This window comes from Biomphalaria glabrata, chromosome 5 (assembly GCF_947242115.1).
Source record: "Biomphalaria glabrata chromosome 5, xgBioGlab47.1, whole genome shotgun sequence".
Lineage (NCBI taxonomy): Eukaryota > Metazoa > Mollusca > Gastropoda > Planorbidae > Biomphalaria > Biomphalaria glabrata.
In genome coordinates, this window is record NC_074715.1 from 30,304,504 (window position 1) to 30,328,403 (window position 23,900).

The 23,900-nt window shown below is 33.7% G+C and overlaps 2 protein-coding genes across 3 annotated transcripts; both read left to right on the forward strand.

Annotated features, from left to right (window-relative positions):
* Nucleotides 1-1,762: 1,762 nt before the first annotated feature.
* Nucleotides 1,763-9,379, forward strand: LOC106065056 (uncharacterized). Of its 2 annotated transcripts, none has more exons than XM_013223814.2 (4): nt 1,763-1,936; nt 6,078-6,309; nt 7,112-7,211; nt 8,542-9,379. In XM_013223814.2, exons 2-4 carry the CDS (start codon nt 6,127-6,129, stop codon nt 8,697-8,699), a joined length of 441 nt encoding a protein of 146 aa, XP_013079268.1. In that variant the 5' UTR covers nt 1,763-1,936; nt 6,078-6,126; the 3' UTR covers nt 8,700-9,379. The 2 variants fall into 2 exon arrangements, with proteins under 2 accessions (XP_013079268.1, XP_055885785.1); XM_056029810.1 differs by lacking the exon at nt 1,763-1,936 and adding an exon at nt 4,268-4,538.
* A 9,105-nt stretch (nt 9,380-18,484) lies between these two features.
* On the forward strand, nt 18,485-22,829 carry LOC106065053 (uncharacterized). Its single transcript, XM_013223811.2, has 4 exons — nt 18,485-18,692; nt 19,254-19,487; nt 20,296-20,387; nt 21,959-22,829. The coding sequence occupies exons 1-4, from the start codon at nt 18,635-18,637 to the stop codon at nt 22,271-22,273; spliced, it is 699 nt and encodes a 232-aa protein (XP_013079265.2). The 5' UTR covers nt 18,485-18,634; the 3' UTR covers nt 22,274-22,829.
* Nucleotides 22,830-23,900: the final 1,071 nt, after the last annotated feature.

The following is a 23,900-nucleotide window of genomic DNA, read 5'->3' on the forward strand; positions in this document are numbered from 1 at the left end:
CCAGGAAAACCAGTGACTTGGCAGAATTTAAGTCATTGATTAATATGCATGACTAAATGCATGACGCGTAGGACGTAATCATCTTCTTTTTTGAAGTAACGTCTGTATTATATAAGATAAGAAGATTTTTGTTTTGTTTTATAGCAGAGGGGGATTTAACTGCAAAAACCTCTGGTAAGGGGTTTTAAACTCAAAGCCCCCTGGTAGAGGGATTTGTATCTCAAAACCCCCTGATAGGTGTTTTTCAAATCTCAAAACCCCCTGGTAGAGGGATTTAAACTCAAAACCCCCTGGTAGAGGGTTTTTAACTCAAAACTGCCTCGGCTGTGCTGTGGTAAGTGATGATTTAGTATTAAAATCTCACCTAAAATAAACAAAATGAAAGCAAAAATAAGTCACTTAATTCCGTTCCCCCCCGGGGGGGGGGATTTCATTTCGGGGGGGGGGGGGTTTGAACCCCTAGAACCCCCCCCTGGCTACGCCCATGCTACACATATACATGCATATATAACGTGAGACAACTATATGCATAAAACCTTTCCAACAAAGGCAATGAATATTCTTTTCTAATTCAATTAAGTGAAACTGTAGACCTATCCTTCTGATAATTTAACAAACAAAATATTTACAAAAATGCTTTTTTTTTAAGCCTATCTTAAGGGGAAGAACTCCGTTGTTAAATTAATAGTGTACAAGCTATTTCTCTTATTTAATCTAAAAAAAATTACGAAGAATTAATTGACTTATTGGGTTGTCTTTTTTTAAATTCATGTTTTGTTGAAATACTGTAATTGTTTTTAATCAACTTGGTCGGAGAATGCGTGAGGGAGATATAGCGTTAACAATTAGTTAATGGGACTAAACCCAACAAATTTAGCCATATATGCGAATACTGAAAGAATTAATTACCTGCAATTAATTGACTAATTGCAATGGTTGCTTTTTTAAAAATTGATTCATGTCTTATCTATGCCAATGAATAATTGTGCGAAGTTTCAACTTAGCCAACTGAGAATGGGAGTGAGAGAAATAAGGTGTACACACTTTTTTATCAGACAGACAGTGAAATAATAAAAGCTTTGTAAAAGTAAGTTACTCCTTCTTCCCTAGTGCTATTAGAGCTAGCCAGGAAAACCAGTGACTTAAATTGGCAGAATTTAAGTCATTGGTTAATATGCTTGACTGAATGTATGCCGCGTAGGATGTAATCATCTTCTTTTTTGAAGTAACGTCTGTATTATATAAGATAAGATAAGAGTTTTTTTTAAGTCATTAGGCAGAAAAAAGATATAGGATTATGAATTTTAAAAAAAAAAAAAAAAAGAGTATCGTTTAGAGTTAAAAAAAAAAAAAGAATTTTAACTGTAGAATGCATAAATAATACTGATTTTAGTATAATTATAATATAAAGAATTGTTTCATTAAAGATGATACTTGATAAACTAGAAAGTACTCATTACACACTATGTCGAGACACTATGTCTAGACCATAGACATAATGATAATTTTATATTCCGAGACTCTATAGATCTAAATCAATATTAGATTATCAGTTTACGTGTCAAGATATCTATAATTAATATAATTATATTTCTAGATTAGAGGGTCTAGATTCATAAAATTTTAAGAATTCGCATTAAAAATGCTAAGCCTAAGCGAAGGCTAGGGTTAAGTAATTTAGTGTTAGGAAAGTCAACAGTATTTATTATTATTATAGTATTAATGAACAGGCATTATTGAAAACAAGGGAGATCATTCTGAATCTGCTTTAATTCTAAAATTGTGACTGTCAACAACAATACAACATTAGACTCTAGATTTCTATATACTATTTATAGTTATTGAACATTGAATCTAGATTTATAGATCTATATCTAGATTAGATCTAAATCTAGAATCTAGATAAAATATTGGCCGGTTCTGGCTTGAAGTTCAGGTATTACAAATTACATCTTTATCTTTAATGATCTTATACTGGTTATACTCGGATATATAGATCTAGTTATACTAAGTTATACTATAGATGTAGTATTATTTTAATTTAAATATAATAGATTATATAATAGATCTATATAATAGACTTTAAATAATAAATAGACTTAACTAAAAATAACTTCTTAAGACTTAAGTTTTTAATGATTAGTCTATGACTACTATGAGATAACTATAGCCTATTAGATACCTAGTGTCACTTGACTATAGATAGACTTTTATAGACTCATAGAGTGAATATAGTGACTATAGTCTAAAGAGTAGTAAAATTAGTAGTATAAATACTAGATCTATAGACTAAAAATCATTAGATCTATAGTAGTTTATTTATTTCGGACATTACATGAATTCGGACATTTGCTGTTTTCGTGGTCATTAAATAATTCTTTTAATATTTATTATAAAACTAGCGCGCTGTATAATGTGCTTGTCCATTTTCCACTGATTCTGACCCAATTTCCTTTCATTTAGCTGTCTTTTTATGTAAGAAAAACGAATTTCAAATTTGTTAGTGAGGTTGTTGTTTTTTCCTATGTTACCCAGATGACTTTACCACTTCCTAGGGTTAAGACTATATTTTTTGATTGGCTAAGTCTATACTAATGAGCCCGGCAATATTTATTCTGTTTTTGGAGCTGATTTATTTGATTCTTAAGCCAAGTTGTCTGATTCCATATATAAAAAAAATTAATAGGGTGTCCGAATTAAATTACGATTTTCTTACCAAAATTTATTTCGGACAGCCAGTTTTGGACATCAATAAAAATGATCTTATATTATATTTGTTCGTTTGTTGTTATTTTTTTTAATAAAGAATAAATGGGCAAATGTTTGGAGTGAGCTTGGTACATTGAATGAAGTTAAATGCCTAGATCTAGACCTACTAGATAGATCTAGATTAATATAGAGAGAATATAGAGGATTCAGTTAGGCAAGAATGGCTATCCTAACATGTACTATACTACAAAAGATCATCTGACATCTGTATTAGAAATTTATTAAATTAATAAACAAAAAAACACAAACATTCAACACACATCTAATCATGCAAACAATTCAAACATAAAATAAGTCTACAAGTCAGTATAGAAGTCACTATCCCAGTGACCTAATTTTGGTAGAATAAGTGTGTTCATATCTTTACTTTTTGTGTTCGTATTTATGCATAATTATTCCAAAACATCTTAATGATTTAATGTGAGGGGTTTTGCCTGGGGATCTTAAAATTTAGTTAATGTTAGTAAAGAATTAAAATCTGAGTTTATTGAGGCCTAAATATAGAGAGTGTCCGAAATAAATAATGGTGTCCGGAATCAAATAATGTGGGTCAAATTTGTCCGAATTAAATGAAAACACACGGCCTCTTTGACCTTAAATATAATAACAAATATAGGTTAGGGGTACAAATATAAGTAGTCATCCTTATTCTCCTTAAACTAAAGAAGATTTTGATACTTCATTTACTTTTCTATGTCTATGTTTTTGTCTAAAAATCTTGACTTTGTGTGAACTTTTTCATGGGTAGCTACATTTTTAAAAACTATAATTGACCATTGAGCATATATAGATCTATATAAAATTATTTAAAAAATATATTTTTATAGATCTATGTGGTAAACAACTTCTTCATCGTTCTCATTGTTATGTTAGAGTGTTCATATGACTAGACCAATAGATGAGATGAACTGCGTAGTGGTTTCCAAATCAGGGAGCTCTCCATATAGTTTTCTTTCTATTGGGGTGATTTGGGGCCAATGTCTTATACGGGCCTCTTGGTAAAGAGAGCAGTTTTGGAGGAAGTGGTCGGCATTTTCTGGTGATACTCCACATGGGCAGATTTCACTGGTTCCAATTTTGAGCTTCCGGTGCATATGTTGTCGCATTCATTGTCGCTTAAACAACTGAATCAGAATCATTTTCAATCATTTCAAACTTTTAATTGTCACAGCATCAGTATTTATAACAGTTGACAATATTGTAACTCATGAGACACAATGTTACACCATTGCGGAATCAGAGATTTTATTTCCATGGGGAAAACTTAAATATGTAAGTGAAAACCACATCCATTTATAATTAGTACTAGACTAGATCAAGTTATAGTCTAGGATAGGAAAGGTAATTTTTTCGTTATGAAACTACCAGTGAAAATGATCATTAAGAAAAGAAAATATAATGACGATTTTTTTACCATATGGTTTTACTTCAATAGTTAAAGCAGGAATAGAGAAACCACAGTGACACAGTGTGTCATTTGTAACAATGTTCTATTATCAGAATCAATGAATCTGAGCAATCTGAAAGTCATTTTTATATCAAACATCCTAGTTTTGATGACAACGACATGTGAGACAGTATTTGAAATGTAAACTGAGTCAAGAAAGCCCAAACTTGACTGCTCGGAAATGCAATAAACAAGACATATCAGTCACCAAACAGTTGAAGGTTCTTATTTGGTGGCCATCAGAATTGCTAGAGCTATGAAACCTCTCATCATAGCTGAGGACTTACTGTTGCCAGCGACCAAATACATTGTTCAAAAACAGGTGATAATTGAAGCCGAATTTACTAGATCTACTAAATTTAGTTCAATCTCTGTATTTAATGACAGAATACCTGACATCTGTTGATTTATCAATCAGATAATCCTGGAAATTATATAACTCTGCCTTTGGTCCCAACTGGGGCATAAGCCATCAATGTCATTCCTCCAGGTGTCCCGGTTCTAAACTAATCTCTCCAACTGTCCCAAAATATTGCCCATCTGCTTAGCATAGGCTTCCAAGTAATGGCGCCATGTATTCTTTGGGGTTCCGGTCAAGATGCAAAGTTATCAAACATTTTCTTTTTAATTTGTATATTCTTGTTGAAGTCAAACAGTTTTTAATCAAACATAAGCACAGTTGGATGTACTTTATAGCTGTGAAAGTGAACTACAGAAAAGACCCCCCTGTTTGACACCTTTGTCATCCTAAATGAGTTCAAAAATATGAATTTATGGTTGGGGGTCGCTGCATAGTGACCAGTTGTAAAAGGGAACACAGGTCTAGATATGTTAGATCTTATCTTATAAATGACAGATATTATTTCAAAAGATAAGATAATTACATCCCATGCATATCCATGTGTAAATCTAGTTATGCATGTTAATTAGAGACCTAAATTCTGCTAAGTCATTATTTTTTCTTGCTGATTCAGACAACCCATTCCATGCTCTAAATGCACTAAGGAAGTAGGAGCACTTATTCAAAAGCTTTAATGGCCCTAGCCAGATGGTTATCAACTTCTTTATAAGCAATTGGAGGCTATTTTTACCAGATATGTGATGTGGTCCCATTTTGTACAAATACTCTTTCTTCCCTAGTGCTATTAGAGCATGGAATGGGTTGCCTGAGCTAGCCAGGAAAACCAGTGACTTGGCAGAATTTAAATCATTGGTTAATATGCATGACTGAATGCATGACACGTAGGACGTAATCATCTTCTTTTTTGAAGTAACATCTGTATTATATAGATAAGATAAGAAGATAGTCTCTCTAGCTTGTTCAGCTACATTCCTGAGGACTCACAGTAGCGCACCGTCCTAACTGCCTTGCTGTCCTGGACTCAACTGTCCTTTTTTACACTCTCTCTCTCATCCGTGAAGGCTTTCGATCACATGAACATAACATGGGTCATATTTGCATGCATTAGCAGTACTGTTCCTTGTCCATAGACAGCCGTTGACCTGTGTGATTGGCCTAACCCACGTGTGTCAGTAGGTTGCACAAACATTAACCCTAGGTGTCCGCCACTGGAATTACAACAATATTAGCTTGGTATCTGCAACATAGCATGTCAAAATTATATTTGCAAATCTAATTAAAGGACAATACATGTCAAGGCTAAATGGCCAGTGTAATGAAGTAGATTGAATGCCTGAAAACAAAAATAGTAACAGTGAGGGATTGAAGACAACATGAAAGTCAAAAGTAAATAATTCTTTAAAATCCCTATTAGTAATTAATGTATAACTTTTCAGAGGTCTATAATTTTCTAATTATTATAAGCTTACTACTTACATAAATATATCCTTTATTTAAAAGTGCCAAGACGATGTTGAACTCAGTCGGTGAAGAAGATTGAAAAATTGACATGAGTTTGCTGAAACTGCCATCTCAAAAAATACTAGCACAATATCTTGAACATTGTGTTTTTACAAATACTTCTTGTGAAGATGCTGCAAATGAAAGTAGACCTGGTCAGTGGAGATGTCAAGTGGCAAATTTAAATTTTCCCGTTTCAGCCTCAGTATGGATACAAGGGATAGTGGTAGAGGTAACAGCCTAAGTAGTATCAGTGCTTAAGTGGGTCTCATGACATGCTAAGACATTTTATACTGTTCATTTTATTTTGTTTCTTAATATTAACTCTTTCTCTCCGTAATTATTGTCCACGTTTTAACTGAATTCTTCATTTTACTCAGTAGTATTTCACTACCCTTTTTTTTTTATTAAGCTTCAATAACGTTTTCGTTGGTTATCAAAAAATGTTTTATTTGGTATTGAATTAAAGGGGAATGCATGCTCTTTTTATAAAAGACAATGTAAAGCTAATAAAATCAAACATTAATTTCATTTAATGAGTTCAAATCAATGATGGTATCATTAATTAAGAAAGAAAGAGTTAAAAGTAAATAAAAAGTCCCAATTAAACAAATCTTAATTATTCTTTTCCCTACCATTCCATTTCAACTGCTAAAAAGAAATTAGTAGAATGATTTCAACTTTGCCAGATTTTAAAAATGTAGTAAATAGTGAATAGAAAAAAGCAAGGCTGTATGACCCTCTCTTAAAGTGTATATAAATTTAACTGCCCTTTCCCTAAACAAATAAGCACTCAGCTATTCTACTGGATGCTTGCAGATAAATTTATTATTTATGTATATGCCAAACCAATGTAGCTGCTTTTAAGAAACATTAGTCAATGAGCAAGTTGACCACTGCACGGTTAAATTATTATGTAAAGTAGGTGTTTTTTTTTAGTTCCTTTACACTTTCATGTGTTTCCATTGATACTATTACTAAAATAAGTCTACTAACGTTAATGCAATACAGTTTTTTTCCCATTATATTTACAGATTTTGGATTCCAATCAGACAGTGGCTGTAGATGATGGTACTGGAATTATAATTCTAACCCAATATAACAGTGTTGCAGTAAAAGTTGACCTTAGAAAAGGTTGGTTGAACCTTTTTGTGGGTGCCTATTTTTTTCTCTGTTTACAGTTATAAACAAAATTTTTTAAACATAAGATAAATGCTTTTTTAGGTGTGTGTGTGTGTGTGTTTTGCCTGTTTATCCTTTATGTATGATTCTATCCAGTGCATTGATTTCAATATCAGTATATTTTCTCACACACAAAATAATGTATCTCTAGCTAGGAGATCTATCAACTAGCTTATGAACAGAGTTTTTATTTTTTGGGTGCAGTGAGCAATGATTCAGCAATTACCTCAAATATCCATGGTAACAATTTAGTAAATGTTCTGCAGATTTCTTTTATTATTTTGTTTCTTTGTTATTTATCACCATATAGTCTGTCTCTTTTGTAAAGCTAAATCTATAAATTATTTTTTAAAAATAAAAAAAACAAAATACTATGTAATGACACAAGATGCGTAGAAGTTAATGTGAATCGGGGTTTACCTAAGTAATGTGACGAGTAAGAACAGAGTAGGATTATGAACAAGAAGAATAACGGACAAGACGCCTTAGAGGACGACGCTAGGCTAGCGACGACAGAGGACTGTGCCCTTTTTATTGTTTATTAAATTGTTGAAGTTATCAGCCTGCGTTATTAAGTATATTCTTGATTCATTCTGTTGTTGTGTCATATGGACTCGCATGCACCATTAACATATATATACTCATCAACAAAATAGACCATCAACAACTAAAATAGGTAGACATCGTGATCTAGAAGCAAGCACTAAAACATTGGGTTAGTTACTGAAATTACTTTTTTTCTTTACTTATTCAATTTCTAGACTAAACCTGAAACTGTAGCCCTTTCATTCATCAATGTATTGTAAGTAATTATATTGATTAGTTCCTTTTGTCTTGAATACATCTAACAATTCTCTGTCCATTTTTGTATTTCTTCCCTTCACTTTCTCAGTTTGTCTCTTCATCTGTCTCACAGTTTCATAGTAACTGGTTCCTGAAGAAAGATAAGAATGATTATACAGTTATAGCTTGCATTTTATTTTGACAGTGGTCATCATAGGTCCCACTTGCCATTTTGATCCTGTTTCTAAATGGGGTCTTTGTAGGTGATACCAAGAATTCTTCTTTAGCATCTAAATTCAATTGCTAAGATCCTCCTCTCTGATTTATCAGTTAGCCTCCAAGAATGGGTTATTTATTTATATTTATATCATTTAATTTACATACACGTCTCCAAATAGATGTCTAATGTTTATAATTTGAATACCTGTATAATGTTGATCAGAGATTTAACAGTTATTGAGTTAGTATACATCAACATAACTTTGTTTATTTTGAATAGGAATGTATCTGATGGCTGTAGGTGCCCTACTGGCTGTTCACAGGCATGCTGTGATAAAACCTTTGAAAGTTCAAGACTTAAGCAATGATGATCATGCAGAAACAATGTGGCCCTTAGAAGTCTTGGATCAAGTTTTATTTTTAAGTTCACAAACATGAACTAATGAGAATGAATGCATGAGTTTGATTTATATAATGTTGGAGAACTATTATGATGAACTAAGATGAATGGAATGAAAAGAATGTGTACTTATGATGTAAAGGTCTGAAAAGAGTCAATAAATAAAAAGGCATGAGATTGAAAGATGTCCAATAAAATATAACTTGTCTTAAATTTTCTGCAAAGGTTGCAATGACATATTCCTTGTAAACATTTTGAATAAAACATCACAACTATGTGTATTAATGATTTCTCTTTCCTTTTCTGCTCATCAACCCATTTTTTAAAACGAATCTTCATCACTGTTAATAATTTGTTTCTTATACATACGCCAATTAAAATTGAAGGATTATATTTCATACAATTCTTGTCTATTGAGATATCATAATGATATAGTCCCTGCTTTTTTTTTTAGAGTTTGTTGACCAAACCTTTCATTTGTTTGAATCATTATAAAATGCATAACCTCATTCAGTCCGTAGCAAGGTTATTATTAAACTTTTGGCATAAACAAATTTGTTAGTTTAAGCTGAATAGTTGTCTGTAGAATCTTCCTGTAACAAGCTGTTATTTATTCTGGCCACTTTGTGTATTTATTTACTTTGGGCTGGGTTTGTAGTTTTGTGTTGTTGGTGTCTGGCAATGGCGTGAAATAAAAATAAAGTGATTGGATAATCAATATTATGTATTGTCTATATGCGTCTATGTCTTTATATATCTATTTACTAAAGACCATCGTATAATGCCTACTTCTATGTTCTAAGCAATGTATTACCAACAAGAACAGAAAATAAACAAGGTTACAAAGACAGTTTGTGTGGAAACACAAACTCAAAATCTGCCACCGAAGTGGTCCACCCAGGCATGAAAAAAGGCAGGTTTCAATATTTTCAGAAGAATATCGGTATTAAATTCTATCAGAAGTGGTCCACCCAGGCAGATAAAAAGTCTGGTTTCAATATTTTCAGAAAGAATATCATAATGAAATTCTATCAAAGGCAAATGATAGAGAAGAATGGAGAAAGAAGATTGACAAATCCTTTGTGGTGCCCCAAAGGTCCAGCAGAACAAGGGATAGGTGAATGTGAAGTTAGATGTGAACCTGGCCTAACTGATGTCTTTTAACAACAACATCATCAACAACAAGCTTTCATGGGAAGACCACCTTGGAACTCTGACAAAGAAAACAGCCCAGCGACTCTTTTTTCTATACAAACTCAACAGTTTTAAATTAAATAAGAAGATCCTTGAGACATTTTACGGCGCGACTGTACAAAATCTGCTAACATACGGAATAAGTTGTTGGCAAGGCAACGCCTCATCTAAACTGTTGCAACGTCTAGAAAACATCATTAAAAAAGCATCAAAAATTACACTCACAACATTACCACATTTAAAGGAACTTTTTGAACAAACGTGCCTAAGAAAAATCGAAAAAATCTTGGAAGACAACGGCCACCCGCTCCATCAGAACTACGCCAGGTCGTCGCGAAGTGGGCGACTGCTGTCAATCAAAACAAGAACGGAGCGGTACAAAAACTCGTTCGTACCTCACTCGGTCAGACTCTATCACCGCCACTCATTGATCAGGGAACATGAAATGCACCAAGATACCTGTGTGTAGTCGCTGAATGAACTCTTTATGTTGTCTGTTGTATTTATGTGTATTTTTCTGTTGTGTTGTCTTTATATGAGAAACGAGTCCTTGTAATCACAACAAATTTCCGTAAGGATCAATAAAGCAGTCTTAGTCTTAGTCTAACGGTTATCTAATTGTTTTGTAAAGGGTCAATCTCTTATTCAAAGCCTCAAGAACAGAAAATTCCGTAAAAAATAAAATTCCTTTAGTTTTGTGTTCCATGGTGTGTATATGTTTCTCGCGATAATATGAAAAACTGCGGAACTTATTAATTGTTGTTTTAAATTATGTCCAACTTATTTGTACAGTAAATAAATTTTTTCTCTTAAAAAAAAAGTTAACATTCTTTTTGTAAATGTTATATTTAGTACGACAGAACTTACATAACTTAGCAATCTATATTATAAAGTAGAATGTGAGGTAGGTGTATGGATGGATGGATGGATGTTACTTATAGACATCAAAACCGCTTGACCAATCTTGATAAAACTAGGCAGGAATGTTCCTTGGTTACCAACTTAGACCGTAGTGGGGGACACGACAATTCGTTCACTGACATTTCGTTCACCGACAAATCGTTCACGACTTTTCGTTCACCAGACATTTCGTTCACCAGACATTTCGTTCACCCGACAATTCGTTCACGCGACTATTCGCTCACGGACTATTCGCTCACAGACAACTTGTTCACCGACAACTTGTTCACCGACAGTTGGTTCACGACAAATCGTTCACGCGACAAATCGTTCACTAACAATTCGTTCACAGACAAATTGTTCACAGACAAATCGTTCACTGGATATTTCCAAAAACAAAAAAATTGCTAGAGATCGGGCCTGATCCGAAATTCTTTGTAAATTTTTGTTTGTTTGTTGTTAATATTTTGTTAATGAGGACAGTATGTGATAAAACATTATACTGAAAAGAAAACAGATATCTTACAAGCAAGCTGAAACATTTAAATGGGACCTCACTTTACTATAGGTAACATTTTTACTTTCAACATGTAGGCCTTCTTTTACACTCATGTCCATCATGTAGTCTAGTTCGACCTACCCATATTTGCTTATCTTCTTAATAGCGGTCCAGATGTTTAATTAACATATCCATTTTATTGATATCTTATTAACAAAAACAAATCTTATCTTATATAATACAGACGTTTCTTCAAAAAAGAAGATGATTACGTCCTACGCGTCATGCATTCTGCCAAGTCACTGGTTTTCCTGGCTAGCTCAGACACACTAGCATTTTTTCAACAATCCATTCAGTGTTTTTACGAGAGATAATTTAGATTTTTAACAATGGTACTAGATTTGGTACAATATATGGTTTCACTGTTCAACTCTGAACGTCACATACTAGATACAGATCTAAGGTTAATTCTTATCAATTAAGACATCTAAAAAAAAAAACAACTAATTACATATACAATACTAGAAAATATTTTGGTTCCCTATCAAAAAATTAAAAATGTATCGCAATAAAATTTAAAAAATTGTTTCAATAAATTTGTAATTGAAGTCCAAGCAATCAAATTAATCTACCAATCGGTGGTCACATATAGAAACAAGTTAACTAAAATAAAAATAAAATAGAACTCCTTTTAAACTTGATGGAAAGTATTATACTAATGTCTAGTACATATTTTCAATGTTAACAGATTGAACATGTGTATAGGCAATGTCCAATAAAGTTTAATTACTTCCAGAGGAGCCAGTCTGTCTAGCACTCCACTAGGTGTTAACTAGAGTATCCAGATGAATGGGTAGATTCCCGATAGATGACAAAAAAAAAAGAGGTGTGTGTGTGTGTGTAAAGGTATATTAAAGGTGAAAATAAAAATGTTACCTATAGTAAAGTGAGGGCCCATTTAAATTTTTCAGCTAGCTTGTAAGGTCTCTTTTTTTTTATTTTAAGTATAATTTTTATCACATACTGTCCTCATTAACAAAATATTAACAACAACAACGAAATTAAATAAACTCGAATTAGACTTAGACCTGATCTCTAGAAATGTTTTTGTTTTTGGAAATAATAGCTACAAAAGTTTAATGTAAATAAATTAAACACGCGACGAGAATATATAATATTAACAATATGTTACTATCCAGTGAACGATTTGTCTGTGAACAATTTGTCCGTGCAGTGAACGAATAGTCGCGTGAACGATTTGTCGCGTGAACGATTTGCCGTGAACCAACTGTCGGTGAACAAGTTGTCGGTGAACAAGTTGTCTGTGAGCGAATAGTCCGTGAGCAAATAGTCGCGAATTGTCGGGTGAACGAATTGTCGGGTGAACGAAATGTCTGGTGAACGAATAGTCGCGTGAACGAAAAGTCGTGAACGATTTGTCGGTGAACGAATTGTCGTGGAACCGACCGTAGTGTATGTATTGTAGCCCTAAAACAAACTTAAGACCCTATTAAAGCTATAGTATTTTATGGATCTAGGCCATGTCTACAATGTTGACATGAGAAAAGATAGAAAGGATTTAGACCTAGATCTAGATCTAATTTTAAGAAATACACTTTGCGCAGATAGTTTTTTACTTTGACACATGAAAATACAAAAGAAGATCCATTGATTTCATTATATAATAAAATTAACCTTCAATTTTGTGTTTCAAAAGCATTTTTTACATTAATTAGTTCCTTATATCTGTGATTACAGATTTCCTGACGAACATTCTTTCATTAGACAATACCGTAATGAATCGCGTACTAAAAATTAATTCGTTTAATTGTTTACTTTATAATCCCATCCCTAGATCTAAAACTCTAATTCAACTCTAAGATGATAAAACTTCTCTTCGCACAGATAGTTTTATACTTTAACACATAAACATATTAATTAAAGTCCATTCATTTCATATTTTGATCAAATAAACATTCAAATTTGGTTTTCTAAAGCTACATTCGTTTACGAAAGCTGCGAAGCCGAGTTGAGATAGGCCTAGATCTATATTCATTCATGAATCGCGTACTAAAAATTATTTCGTTTAATTGTTCACTTTATAATCCCATTCATTTAACAAAGCTATCGCTCTTTTCGTTTTTAATAGATAAGAATGTATCGACTTCGGGTAAACCATTTTCGCAAAACTAATTTTATTTTCGTAGCGAAAGAGAAATAACGTGAAAGGATCATTAGCTACGTTTAACATACATCTAAATCCAATCCACTAGATTATTCAAAAGCAAATGTTTTAATTTAAAAAAAAATGGATTTTCCCCTATTAGCTATTTTGATCTGATAGCTTCATTCACACTATTTTTACATTGACACATTCGCTTTACTTATTACATTATTATTTCTTTTAATTGTTTACAAAACACTCTCAGTGACTATATCGTCAGTAATGCGCAAATAAAGACCCGCGGGTCGCGGGTAACATATGTCTAGTACAATTATAAACAAAAATATTTTTTGACCAAAAATCTAAAACTATTTGCATAAATGTGTTTGAATTATGGTACATTAATTGAAAACATCGCACTCTCTTAAAAAAATTCTGGATCCGACCATGTTTATACCACAACCAACTACTCCACGCATTCTGGGTATTCGTGGATTTATCTTGGAAGTGGCAAAGTCCTTAAACAAAGCGTATTTGTATCTGGTAGTCACCATTTTGAGGTATAAAACTTCACTTGATGTCAGTCTTAAACGACATGATTGTAGTTAGATTTCATTGGATTTAATGTAGTGTTAAATGATTAATGTCGCCATAGGTTGGCTATACTACCAAGTGGGCCTACTAGGCCTTTAGTTACCAAGGGAGGAATACATCACTGTGATCGCGTGTAATCTCAGAACCCGGATACGACATTTGGAAGTCAAGATTTCATTTGTGTTTTCCAAGGTAAAAATATATATAGGGAGTAATACAGGTCATGGCCTGGGGCGGCAACTCGTACAACTTTTTGTTTTCCACAAGTAAAACAACAACAAAGCCCGGATCACTGTCCACACACAAGCCCACTAAATGTAGTCCATTCTCTTGAAAGTAACGAGAGTTATGGTTTCACATGACTCTTCCAACTAATACCTAACTCTCTAATCTAGTAGTCTTCTAACTAGTACCTAACTCTCTAATCCAGTAATAGTCTTCTAACTAGTACCTAACTCTCTAATCTAGTAGTCTTCTAACTAGTACCTAACTCTCTAATCTAGTAGTCTTCTAACTAGTACCTAACTCTCTAATCTAGTAGTCTTCTAACTAGTACCTAACTCTCTAATCTAGTAGTCTTCTAACTAGTACCTAACTCTCTAATCTAGTAGTCTTCTAACTAGTACCTAACTCTCTAATCTAGTAGTCTTCTAACTAGTACCTAACTCTCTAATCTAGTAGTCTTCTAACTAGTACCTAACTCTCTAATCTAGTAGTCTTCTAACTAGTACCTAACTCTCTAATCTAGTAGTCTTCTAACTAGTACCTAACTCTCTAATCTAGTAGTCTTCTAACCAGTACCAAACTCTCTAATCTAGTAGTCTTCTAACTAGTACCGAACTCTCTAATCTAGTAGTCTTCTAACTAGTACCTAACTCTCTAATCTAGTAGTCTTCTAACTAGTACCTAACTCTAATCTAGTAGTCTTCTAACTAGTACCCAACTCTAATCTAGTAGTCTTCTAACTAGTACCTAACTCTCTAATCTAGTAGTCTTCTAACTAGTACCTAACTCTCTAATCTAGTAGTCTTCTAACTAGTACCCAACTCTAATCTAGTAGTCTTCTAACTAGTACCTAACTCTAATCTAGTAGTCTTCTAACTAGTACCCAACTCTAATCTAGTAGTCTTCTAACTAGTACCTAACTCTCTTATCTAGTAGTCTTCTAACTAGTACCTAACTCTCTATTCTAGTAGTCTTCTAACTAGTACCGAACTCTCTAATCTAGTAGTCTTCTAACTAGTACCCAACTTTAATCTAGTAGTCTTCTAACTAGTACCTAACTCTCTAATCTAGTAGTCTTCTAACTAGTACCCAACTCTAATCTAGTAGTCTTCTATATAGTACCGAACTCTAATCTAGTAGTCTTCTAACTAGTACCTAACTCTCTAATCTAGTAGTCTTCTAACTAGTACATAACTCTCTAATCTAGTAGGCCTATGGGAAAATTGAGCAGTTCCCACTTAAACCCATGAAAAAAGTCCAAGTTATTAATAGGAAGAAAGGAAACAAAAAGTTCATAATGTGGTCAATTTCATTTTTATTCTCTTCACAATTTAGTTTGTTATCGCTGTAGTCATGAGTGCAAAGAATATGTTCATGTAGAGACAGCTACAAACTTGTCTACACTAACTCAGTTTAGAGGGTGTCGGGTGGAAGGGCATCGCATAGAAGAGAAAAAGAGTATTTTTTCCCCAGAATCTCTAATCTAAACTACTTTGATATTGGAAGTCTTTACTAAACTTTTATTTTGTAGAAAAAATAATAGGAACATTAGTTACAAAGTAGGTTAGGGTGAATTAAGTATGTTGAGGCTCCTAGGCCCTATACACTTTTTTTTCGAAAGCCTTAATAAAGATCCATTTATGAATACAAATATTTATATCTAAAAAGCATGCTAAATTTAATCTCGCTTTTTAGGTTGTTTTTTTTTTTAATATTTAATATGCATATTTTAGTTTTAAAAGTTTATAATTTTGATTTTGTGGAGGTTATCCCCTTGGTAGACGCACAGCCGTCAATCCGGAGCTGTATTCAGAGCATGCTACAAGCGGACACTTCTTCATTACGACATTGTTGCAAGCCAACGTAACGCTTAAAATGTTAGCGTTAATGAATGAAAAAAAAAACAACAAAAAACTTTAAAGTTTCTGACCCATCGAAATTCCAATTTATTTTTTCTCATTTGTGGAGGCCCCTTTCTTCTGGAGACCCTGGGGCTGTAACCCCCACCAGCCCTTCCTTAAATCCGGCCCCGAGGACTAAATTGGTACTGGTGGTGGTAGAGGTGTATGTGGTTATGTATGAATGTAGGCCGATACAAATAAAGGGGAGATAACTTAAAGAAAGAAACTTAAAAAGTTTCACTGAATATCCAAGTAAGAAAATACTTTAAAAAAAAAAATTTAAAAAAAAATATATATGTAAAAAAAAAATTTAAAAAAAAAATATAAACAATGACAAAGTAGATACTGTCACATTTAAACCAACACATAGGTAGCGCAGCGTTCAGTTCCTCAAGCATAGCTAAACAAAATAGATTGGCCATTACAAGATATTTATAGATAGAGTTTAGACAAACTACACGTTCCATTCATTTTAAAAACATTTAGGCCTAGACTAATCTGCCTAAAATATAATCTACTTAGCTACCTTTTATTTTGCTACGATATATGGATTTATTTTTGGTACAATCTGAACAATGTTCTTCGCGTGCACATGTTTTCTATTAGTTATGATTTTAAAAGACTTCTCATGGAGCTTTCAAAAATAAAGTAATGCCCAGGGGAACATTAAAACTAGGCTAACGGTAGGTTATTTGTATTTTTCGGCTTTCAAAAATGTAGATCTAAGTTTTAAGTTTTTTTTTTGTTTTTTTTTTTACTTTGGTACATTTCAGGTAGAGAATCCTCATTATCACCACACTTGTCATTCATTATGATAATAAATGTCTTATGTGGTATGTTTGTATATAGGCCAGTACATGTAGACCTATCAGTGTACAGAGTAGTGGAGACCATGTACAGACCTTTACTTGAAAAGTTGAAATGTTACATATTATGACGACTGTCTCAACACATTTAGGCCGTAGACTTAAGTCCTCAAGTTGAAAGTTTTGTTAAAGTTTGTGAAAAGCAAGTAACTATCAGCAGAGACAGTGTTATAATTAATTTCCTTTCGTCCTGGAGATTGTATCCACAGACATTTCATGTTATTTATGTACAGGTGATGTGCTGCCAACTTTAAAGATTATTGTTGCTTTTACTGTGTATGTGGAAAGTATACAGTATGTAGGAAGCCAGCGGAGTTTGCCCAAAGTCACAATCACAATTTCTATTTCGTCGGAGTGTTATTCTGAATTTGCAAATTTTGTAACTAGGCCTACCAGGCAGCAGATCAATACAACTGTTGAGTGGTGGCTAAGCAGTCAAAGAAAAGAAAAGTCGCATCGCTGCCGAACTAGATGTATCGAGTAAATAGGTCTATCTCTTTAGAGTTTAGAGGCTACGAATTCTTTCAATACGAGTTTTCATTCAGCCGAGTTTTCTCAAGCCTCTACATGCAGCACGTCTGAAAGACATAGTTGTCTTTTTAATGTCGATTAGGAAGCAATGGATGCTCTATGATATCATGGTGACGTATAGTACACTCCTACAATCACACATTGATCTATTGGATGTGACTCACTGTTTGTTGAACTGGTTAGAAATCAAACTTCTCTTATTGTGATGATCTATTGGATGTGACTCACTGTTTGTTGAACTGGTTAGAAATCAAACTTCTCTTATTGATGATCGACTTCCTAGTCGTGTGGTATTGCTTTGGACTGTCGAACGTCCCGAGTTCTCTGTCCACTTTCATCCGCTGCTGACCTGCAGTCATTTTGGGGCTTGGTCACTAGGACGTAATAATCTTCCCTGGCGAAGAAAAGTCTGAAATGTAAAATGTTGAATAGCAGTGCAATGTATAGACACAATTTAGTGACATGGTCAGCATGCAGTTGTAGACAGACTTTTACTCGCACAATGTTGTTTCATGCATCATGGGTGAACGTGTTGGTCTACAAGACATATATTGATCCATATTGGTAGCTTTAGCATCCTTAGATACACAATTACTATACATAGGCCTACTACCACCTATGTGTATGTGACCGACGCCTACTTTCATTAAAATCAAACAGACCTACACGTATTCTTAATTTACCGAAGGTTGTCACTTACTTTTGAGGTCCAAGCCTAGATCGTAATGTCAATAATCATTTCATCCAGTTTTACACGTCGACGTCATCATTCATGTTTGGTTTCATTCCTTGTCTGAATTAAAACAAGGGGGAGTAACTTGGAATAGGTTTGAGAGTGGGCGTGACGTGGTGATGTGACGCATATTTTGAATAGGCCCCTATGTAACGAGGGGAGTGCAGGCGAGACGCGGGCTCTATATTTAACGGTAGTTGCATGCAGGTACATGGAGTTGTTTAGTAAACGTGAACTAGCGACCACCAAGGCGATAAAGCGGTCCACAGTATATAAGGACACGGACTTGTTTTCCAACATAAACACACAGGACACTGTTTTTAACTGACCATTTAGACATACCACGATATTTTTCCTTGTTTCGAAATGTTGCATGTGTTTCTTTTGTTTCCCATGCTGGGTTCTGTTTTCTCGTCTGTGGCCAGTAAGTATCACAGCATTATTATTTGTATTATTTAGTTTGTGCAAAGATACATATCTGTAATTGATCCCTTTTCACCAATAACTGAGAAACCATAGAAAATCTATACTACACTTCTACACAATTCTACACTACTGAAACACATCGGGTAGAAACAGTACTTATAGAATAATAATAGTAATAAAGACACATCAAATAGAAACTACTTATAAAAACTTGTTAGATAGAAACACTAGTGATAGTGAAGCATCCAACAGTTCTGATAGAAGCACATCAGATAGTATCCGAACTAGTAGAAATAGTATGCTACATTTATAAAACGTCATATAGAAACCAGTGATAGAAACACATCAGTTAGTAAACAGATATTTAGCTTAAAGAAACAGCTCTGGTAGAAACAGATCTATATGCTTGGTCGACACAGTTCAAAACTTTATTCTTAAAGAAACAGTCCTGGTAGAAATAGAAAAGAAGACTTGAAAGTAACCAGCCTCATGTAAATTGCAAACTCTACAAAATGCAAAAAAGAAATAAAAATAATAATTGCCATTTTTTTCTTTACAGAGGACTATGGGCTCACTGTGTGCGCCAATGCTGGATCTAATTTAATAGGTCACCCTGAAGCTTGTCAGAGGTACTACAACTGCTCCGATTCTGCCCCACGTAGTGAGAGGAGCTTCCTAGGACCCTACGAGGTGGAGTGTTCCTACCCACAGCTGTTTGATACAGTCGAGTTAAAGTGCAAATCATTTAAAGAAGCGAAGTGTGGCTCTAACAGAATAGCAGCCAAAAACCCATGTACGGTTTGTAGAAGCTAGATCTAGATTTAATTATATTTAAAGCTTGAGACATTGAGTGAAAAAACATTCGCTTTTGGAAATAACTTTTAACTTGCATGGGTGACTTCACTACCTTCAACGTTTTTAACTAAATAAAAAATAAGAAAAAAAAAAGATTAAGTCAATTAGAAACATTATCTCTAGGTAATTTTTAGTTTAAATTGATTCCAGTCACATCGATTAGTCTATTTCTCCAATACATGGGCCACCAATTCAGAGGCGGCCTTAGCAGTAGAGACATTTGCGGGCCTAACCCTTACCCTTAGAGCTTTAATGGTAATTGGTATAAATGACTTCTTACATATTGAGTAGGAAGTGTTGGTTTGTGAGAACTGTATCCGAATAAATCCACCACTCCGTATTTCAGTCTAAAACGGATTGGTACGGTACATTACAATGTTTGGCAAAGGACTCCCTTATTTGTATGATGGCGGGACACAAAGAGTCTCCCTATAGTGTAGTTGGCACATGTTCGCCACCCCCTAAGGCAGCCTGTGACCAATACAATAAATGTTATCATTTCTTATTTACTAGTGAAAAGAGGACTAAACTGTAATGCCATGAGCTATTGCTAATCAAACCGAATTAGGTTTGTTGGATTTAACTCCCCAGTGACGAACATCAAATATTAGCCTGTGATCTTCAGTTACGAAAGAAGGCCTTCCTACATCATAATAGCTGTAGCATGGTTTAAATATCACTAAAACATTTCATTACCTGTTATAATATTTTAATTTTTAGCATTCTTCTTCGTATTTCTCGTTCAGGTGACTATGTGCAGAATTTGTGTGGCAGTGCCCACTGTCAAGAGTGTAGCAGCAGATTGCCTTCATGTGAGGGTCTAAGAAATGGAATGAATGTAAGTGAGATATGGCCCTTCTGTTGCACCATTATTTAATTACACTGTAGCACACTCAGAATGAGAGAACTGGGCACTTTCTTTTACTTAGTAAAGAACTAGATCTATAGTTTAATTATCAAGAAGTTATTCGGGAAAAAATACCGATGGCTAGCTCTCAATGAACCAATGTGTCAGGATTAGGGGAGACAAATATTTCACAGGAGGAGTTCAGCCAAATTTTCCAAAAAGAATACTCTTGAATCAATAAAGCCCATAGACTATATATTATATCTAGACTGGAAACCGGAATAAAATCTTATTCGCGATTGATCGATTCACATACCTTTATATATATAGATTTTTATGTACGTAACTCTTTTTCAAGCTCTAAGGGAAGTCGCCCCAATCAATCTTTTCTGTCTTAGAAAAGTAATGATCTTTAGTTTTCAAAGTTTAGAAATAATGCAAAATCATTTCTCGAATATTCTTTAGAATGGGCTATTAATCACAGAACTATATATTCACGCTAATATATGAAACAAAGCAATTTCCTGTTTCTATTGAGATAATGTTTAAAAAATCCTATATCGAAATAATTCATGTCTTTTGATTTTAATCATCTAATGTATTTTTAAATAGATTGATTACCTAGATCTTTCTAGATTATGTATCTAAAAATCGCGCAATAATAATTATGAGACGCAAGTACCATTAATTTTGATGTTTGATTACTAGATCTGGATCTAAAAATTAAATTATATGTTACAAAGGTTAGGGTTGAAAAAACAACTTTACTTAACTACTTTACAAAACAACGCCTTGTTTCAAATTTTTGAAAAAAAATTACACATTTTTTGTAGGTTTAAATTAAAAGATCTACATGTCCAGTTTAGATACAAAATATATAAGTCTCTGATAAAGCCTTACATTCGGAAATGCCCGAACGCGATAGTCCTTTCAAAACCGATGTAGGCCCTTGATCTAAGTCTAGTCAAGCCAAATTTACATTTTTTTTTTCCTTCAAAAATCATAACAGTTAAACTAGAGTTTCCCCCCTTATGGCCAATGAGCTGTGTTTCCTTTCTCAGCGATATACATCCACTTTTTATTTATTGGAAAATCGTTAGAGCCGTTTTTTAGATCAGCATCCTGGCTGACTTGAAAAGAGGTATTGTAAAAAAAAAAAGACACTCTAAAAACAAATCCTAAATTTGTAAAATTTAATTTGAAGACTAGATCAATTTGAGTGGTTGGAAGAGTTAGTTTGACTTTTTGTTTAGGCTGTACTATGACACTGTAGGACTACCAAAAGACAAACATTCCTGGCACCGTAACACAAAGCTATAGATAAGTTCAAACTATACCATAACAAAGCACATATCATAACCTCCCTTAGCCCAGAGTACAGACGTAGTAGGGCCTATAGTTATTGCCCGTTATATATGTGTAGACCAACTGGCTTAGATTGATTATTAGATCATTATCATGCATTCTCGGATGACTTTAAAATTGTTTTAGTTACATTTTCAAAGACGGACTAGTATTTGTGTATCAAATGTGTCATAAACCACTTGTATGGTCTACCCCAGGTTCACCCGTTCAGAGAATGGACGCCATATTACATTCAGTGCGACACTGAAAGACTCAACGGTACCTACGTCTGTGGTCCTCACGACCCCACCGGTACTACTGGATTTTTCTCGCCTCTTAAGTTCAAGTGTGTTTCTCTCTGGGAAGTACCGGTCAGCACAGGTTATGGACTGGCCCCAAGCTGCACTGGAAAACTAAACGGCTACTATGTGACCAAAGAAAGGCCGGACGTTTACTACACTTGCCCATCAGCCAAGGTGTACTACTGTAGGTCACCATTCGTCTTCAATAAGTCACTTAACAGGTGTGCATAAGATATTCACGAAGTCCCAGTGACTATAGATGTTGGTGGAATGTATTTAAAAACAAGAACTAGTCAAATTTGTCAATAATATATATATATATATATATATATATATATAATTTTTTTTACTGCCCAAATGTTTTGCTTGTATATCTACATTTTTATTTATCTTCATTATATATATATATGTGTTCTAGGAGATGGTATAACTGATTGAAGTAAATAATACCATATTAATGTTACCAGGAAATAATTAAATAGGACTTGAACAATTTGTTACTTGCTACTACTACTATACACTATTGGAATGTGATGACTAAATATTTTTATTTGCTTCAATGTGTGAGCTTTATCTGATCAGCATTACTTATTGTTCATGAATGTCTACAAACATATTGACATTTAGATTGATACACGGCTTACATGTGCTCTTGAAAAGCTTGCTTTTGGCTCATTTACATAAATCTAACATAAACAAGTGTCTTTTTTTTATGCAAGCCTATTATATATATATATATATATATATATATATATATATATATATATATATATATATATATATATATTATATATATATATATATATATATTAATTGCAAAGAAAATCAAAATCAAAAGGCCTGTTTTTATTTTGTTGTTTAGAACTGCCATCAACACTACGCAACTCTTTCTGGTCAATGACTGGTCTCTAAGTTCTTTATTGTGTACCATTACATGTATCAACAAGGGTGGTCCAACTACGACCCATGGGCCGCATGCAGTACAACAGACTGCCTTGCTGCTCGTGGTGACTTTCACGTTATCGTTAAAGTTTGTTCCTTTCAAATTCTTGCTTTATTTTTGTGTTTTTAACTTTTACAAAACAGGCTTGCAACAGCCCTTTGTAACACAGGGTTATGTACCCTTGCTATTCTAGCAATAACCTTAAGGATATTGTGCTATACATTTTCTGTGCTTAGATCTTGGATGCAATAGATACTAATGTTTATTTTTTAAAACATGAGATTAAATTGAAAAAAAAAAACAAATATGAACATTGTATGCAACAAAATATAAACCTAAAAAAAAACTTTTAACAGTTCGTGTTATTTATTTATTGTATAAGATTTACAAAGGCAATACACTAGAATCAATCTGTCCATCGGTCTGTCCATCTGTCTGTCTACATTGCAAACACCTACACAGTTCACCCTAGCTTTATTCACGGAGACGACAAGCAGAGTCTCTTCCAGCATTCTTTACAACGACCCTGCATTAGATCGCAGCCTAACACGTTTGAATGATGCATTACGTATGGAAGAAGAATATAAGGTTTCAAAGGAGGCACACAGTATTTCAAGTGACACGCACTCTCAGTCGCGGATTGCAAAATGCGTTGTATGCACCTGTGTTCAACAAGGGCTTTTCTTTGACCACAAATTGTGTCTTGTAATTTTCAAATTGTATTGCTGCTTCTTTTTATTTACGGATTTCTGTATTCTTGAATAAAATGAGTCGACATAGGTTTAAACTGCAAAATAAAGTTTTACAATATGAGGCAATGCTTATGTTTTGGTCATGGACAAATAGAATTATGTTCATTATGTTAATAGTTGTCCAGTTTTATTGTTAGAAGTCATTTATTTTTAAACTCCATAT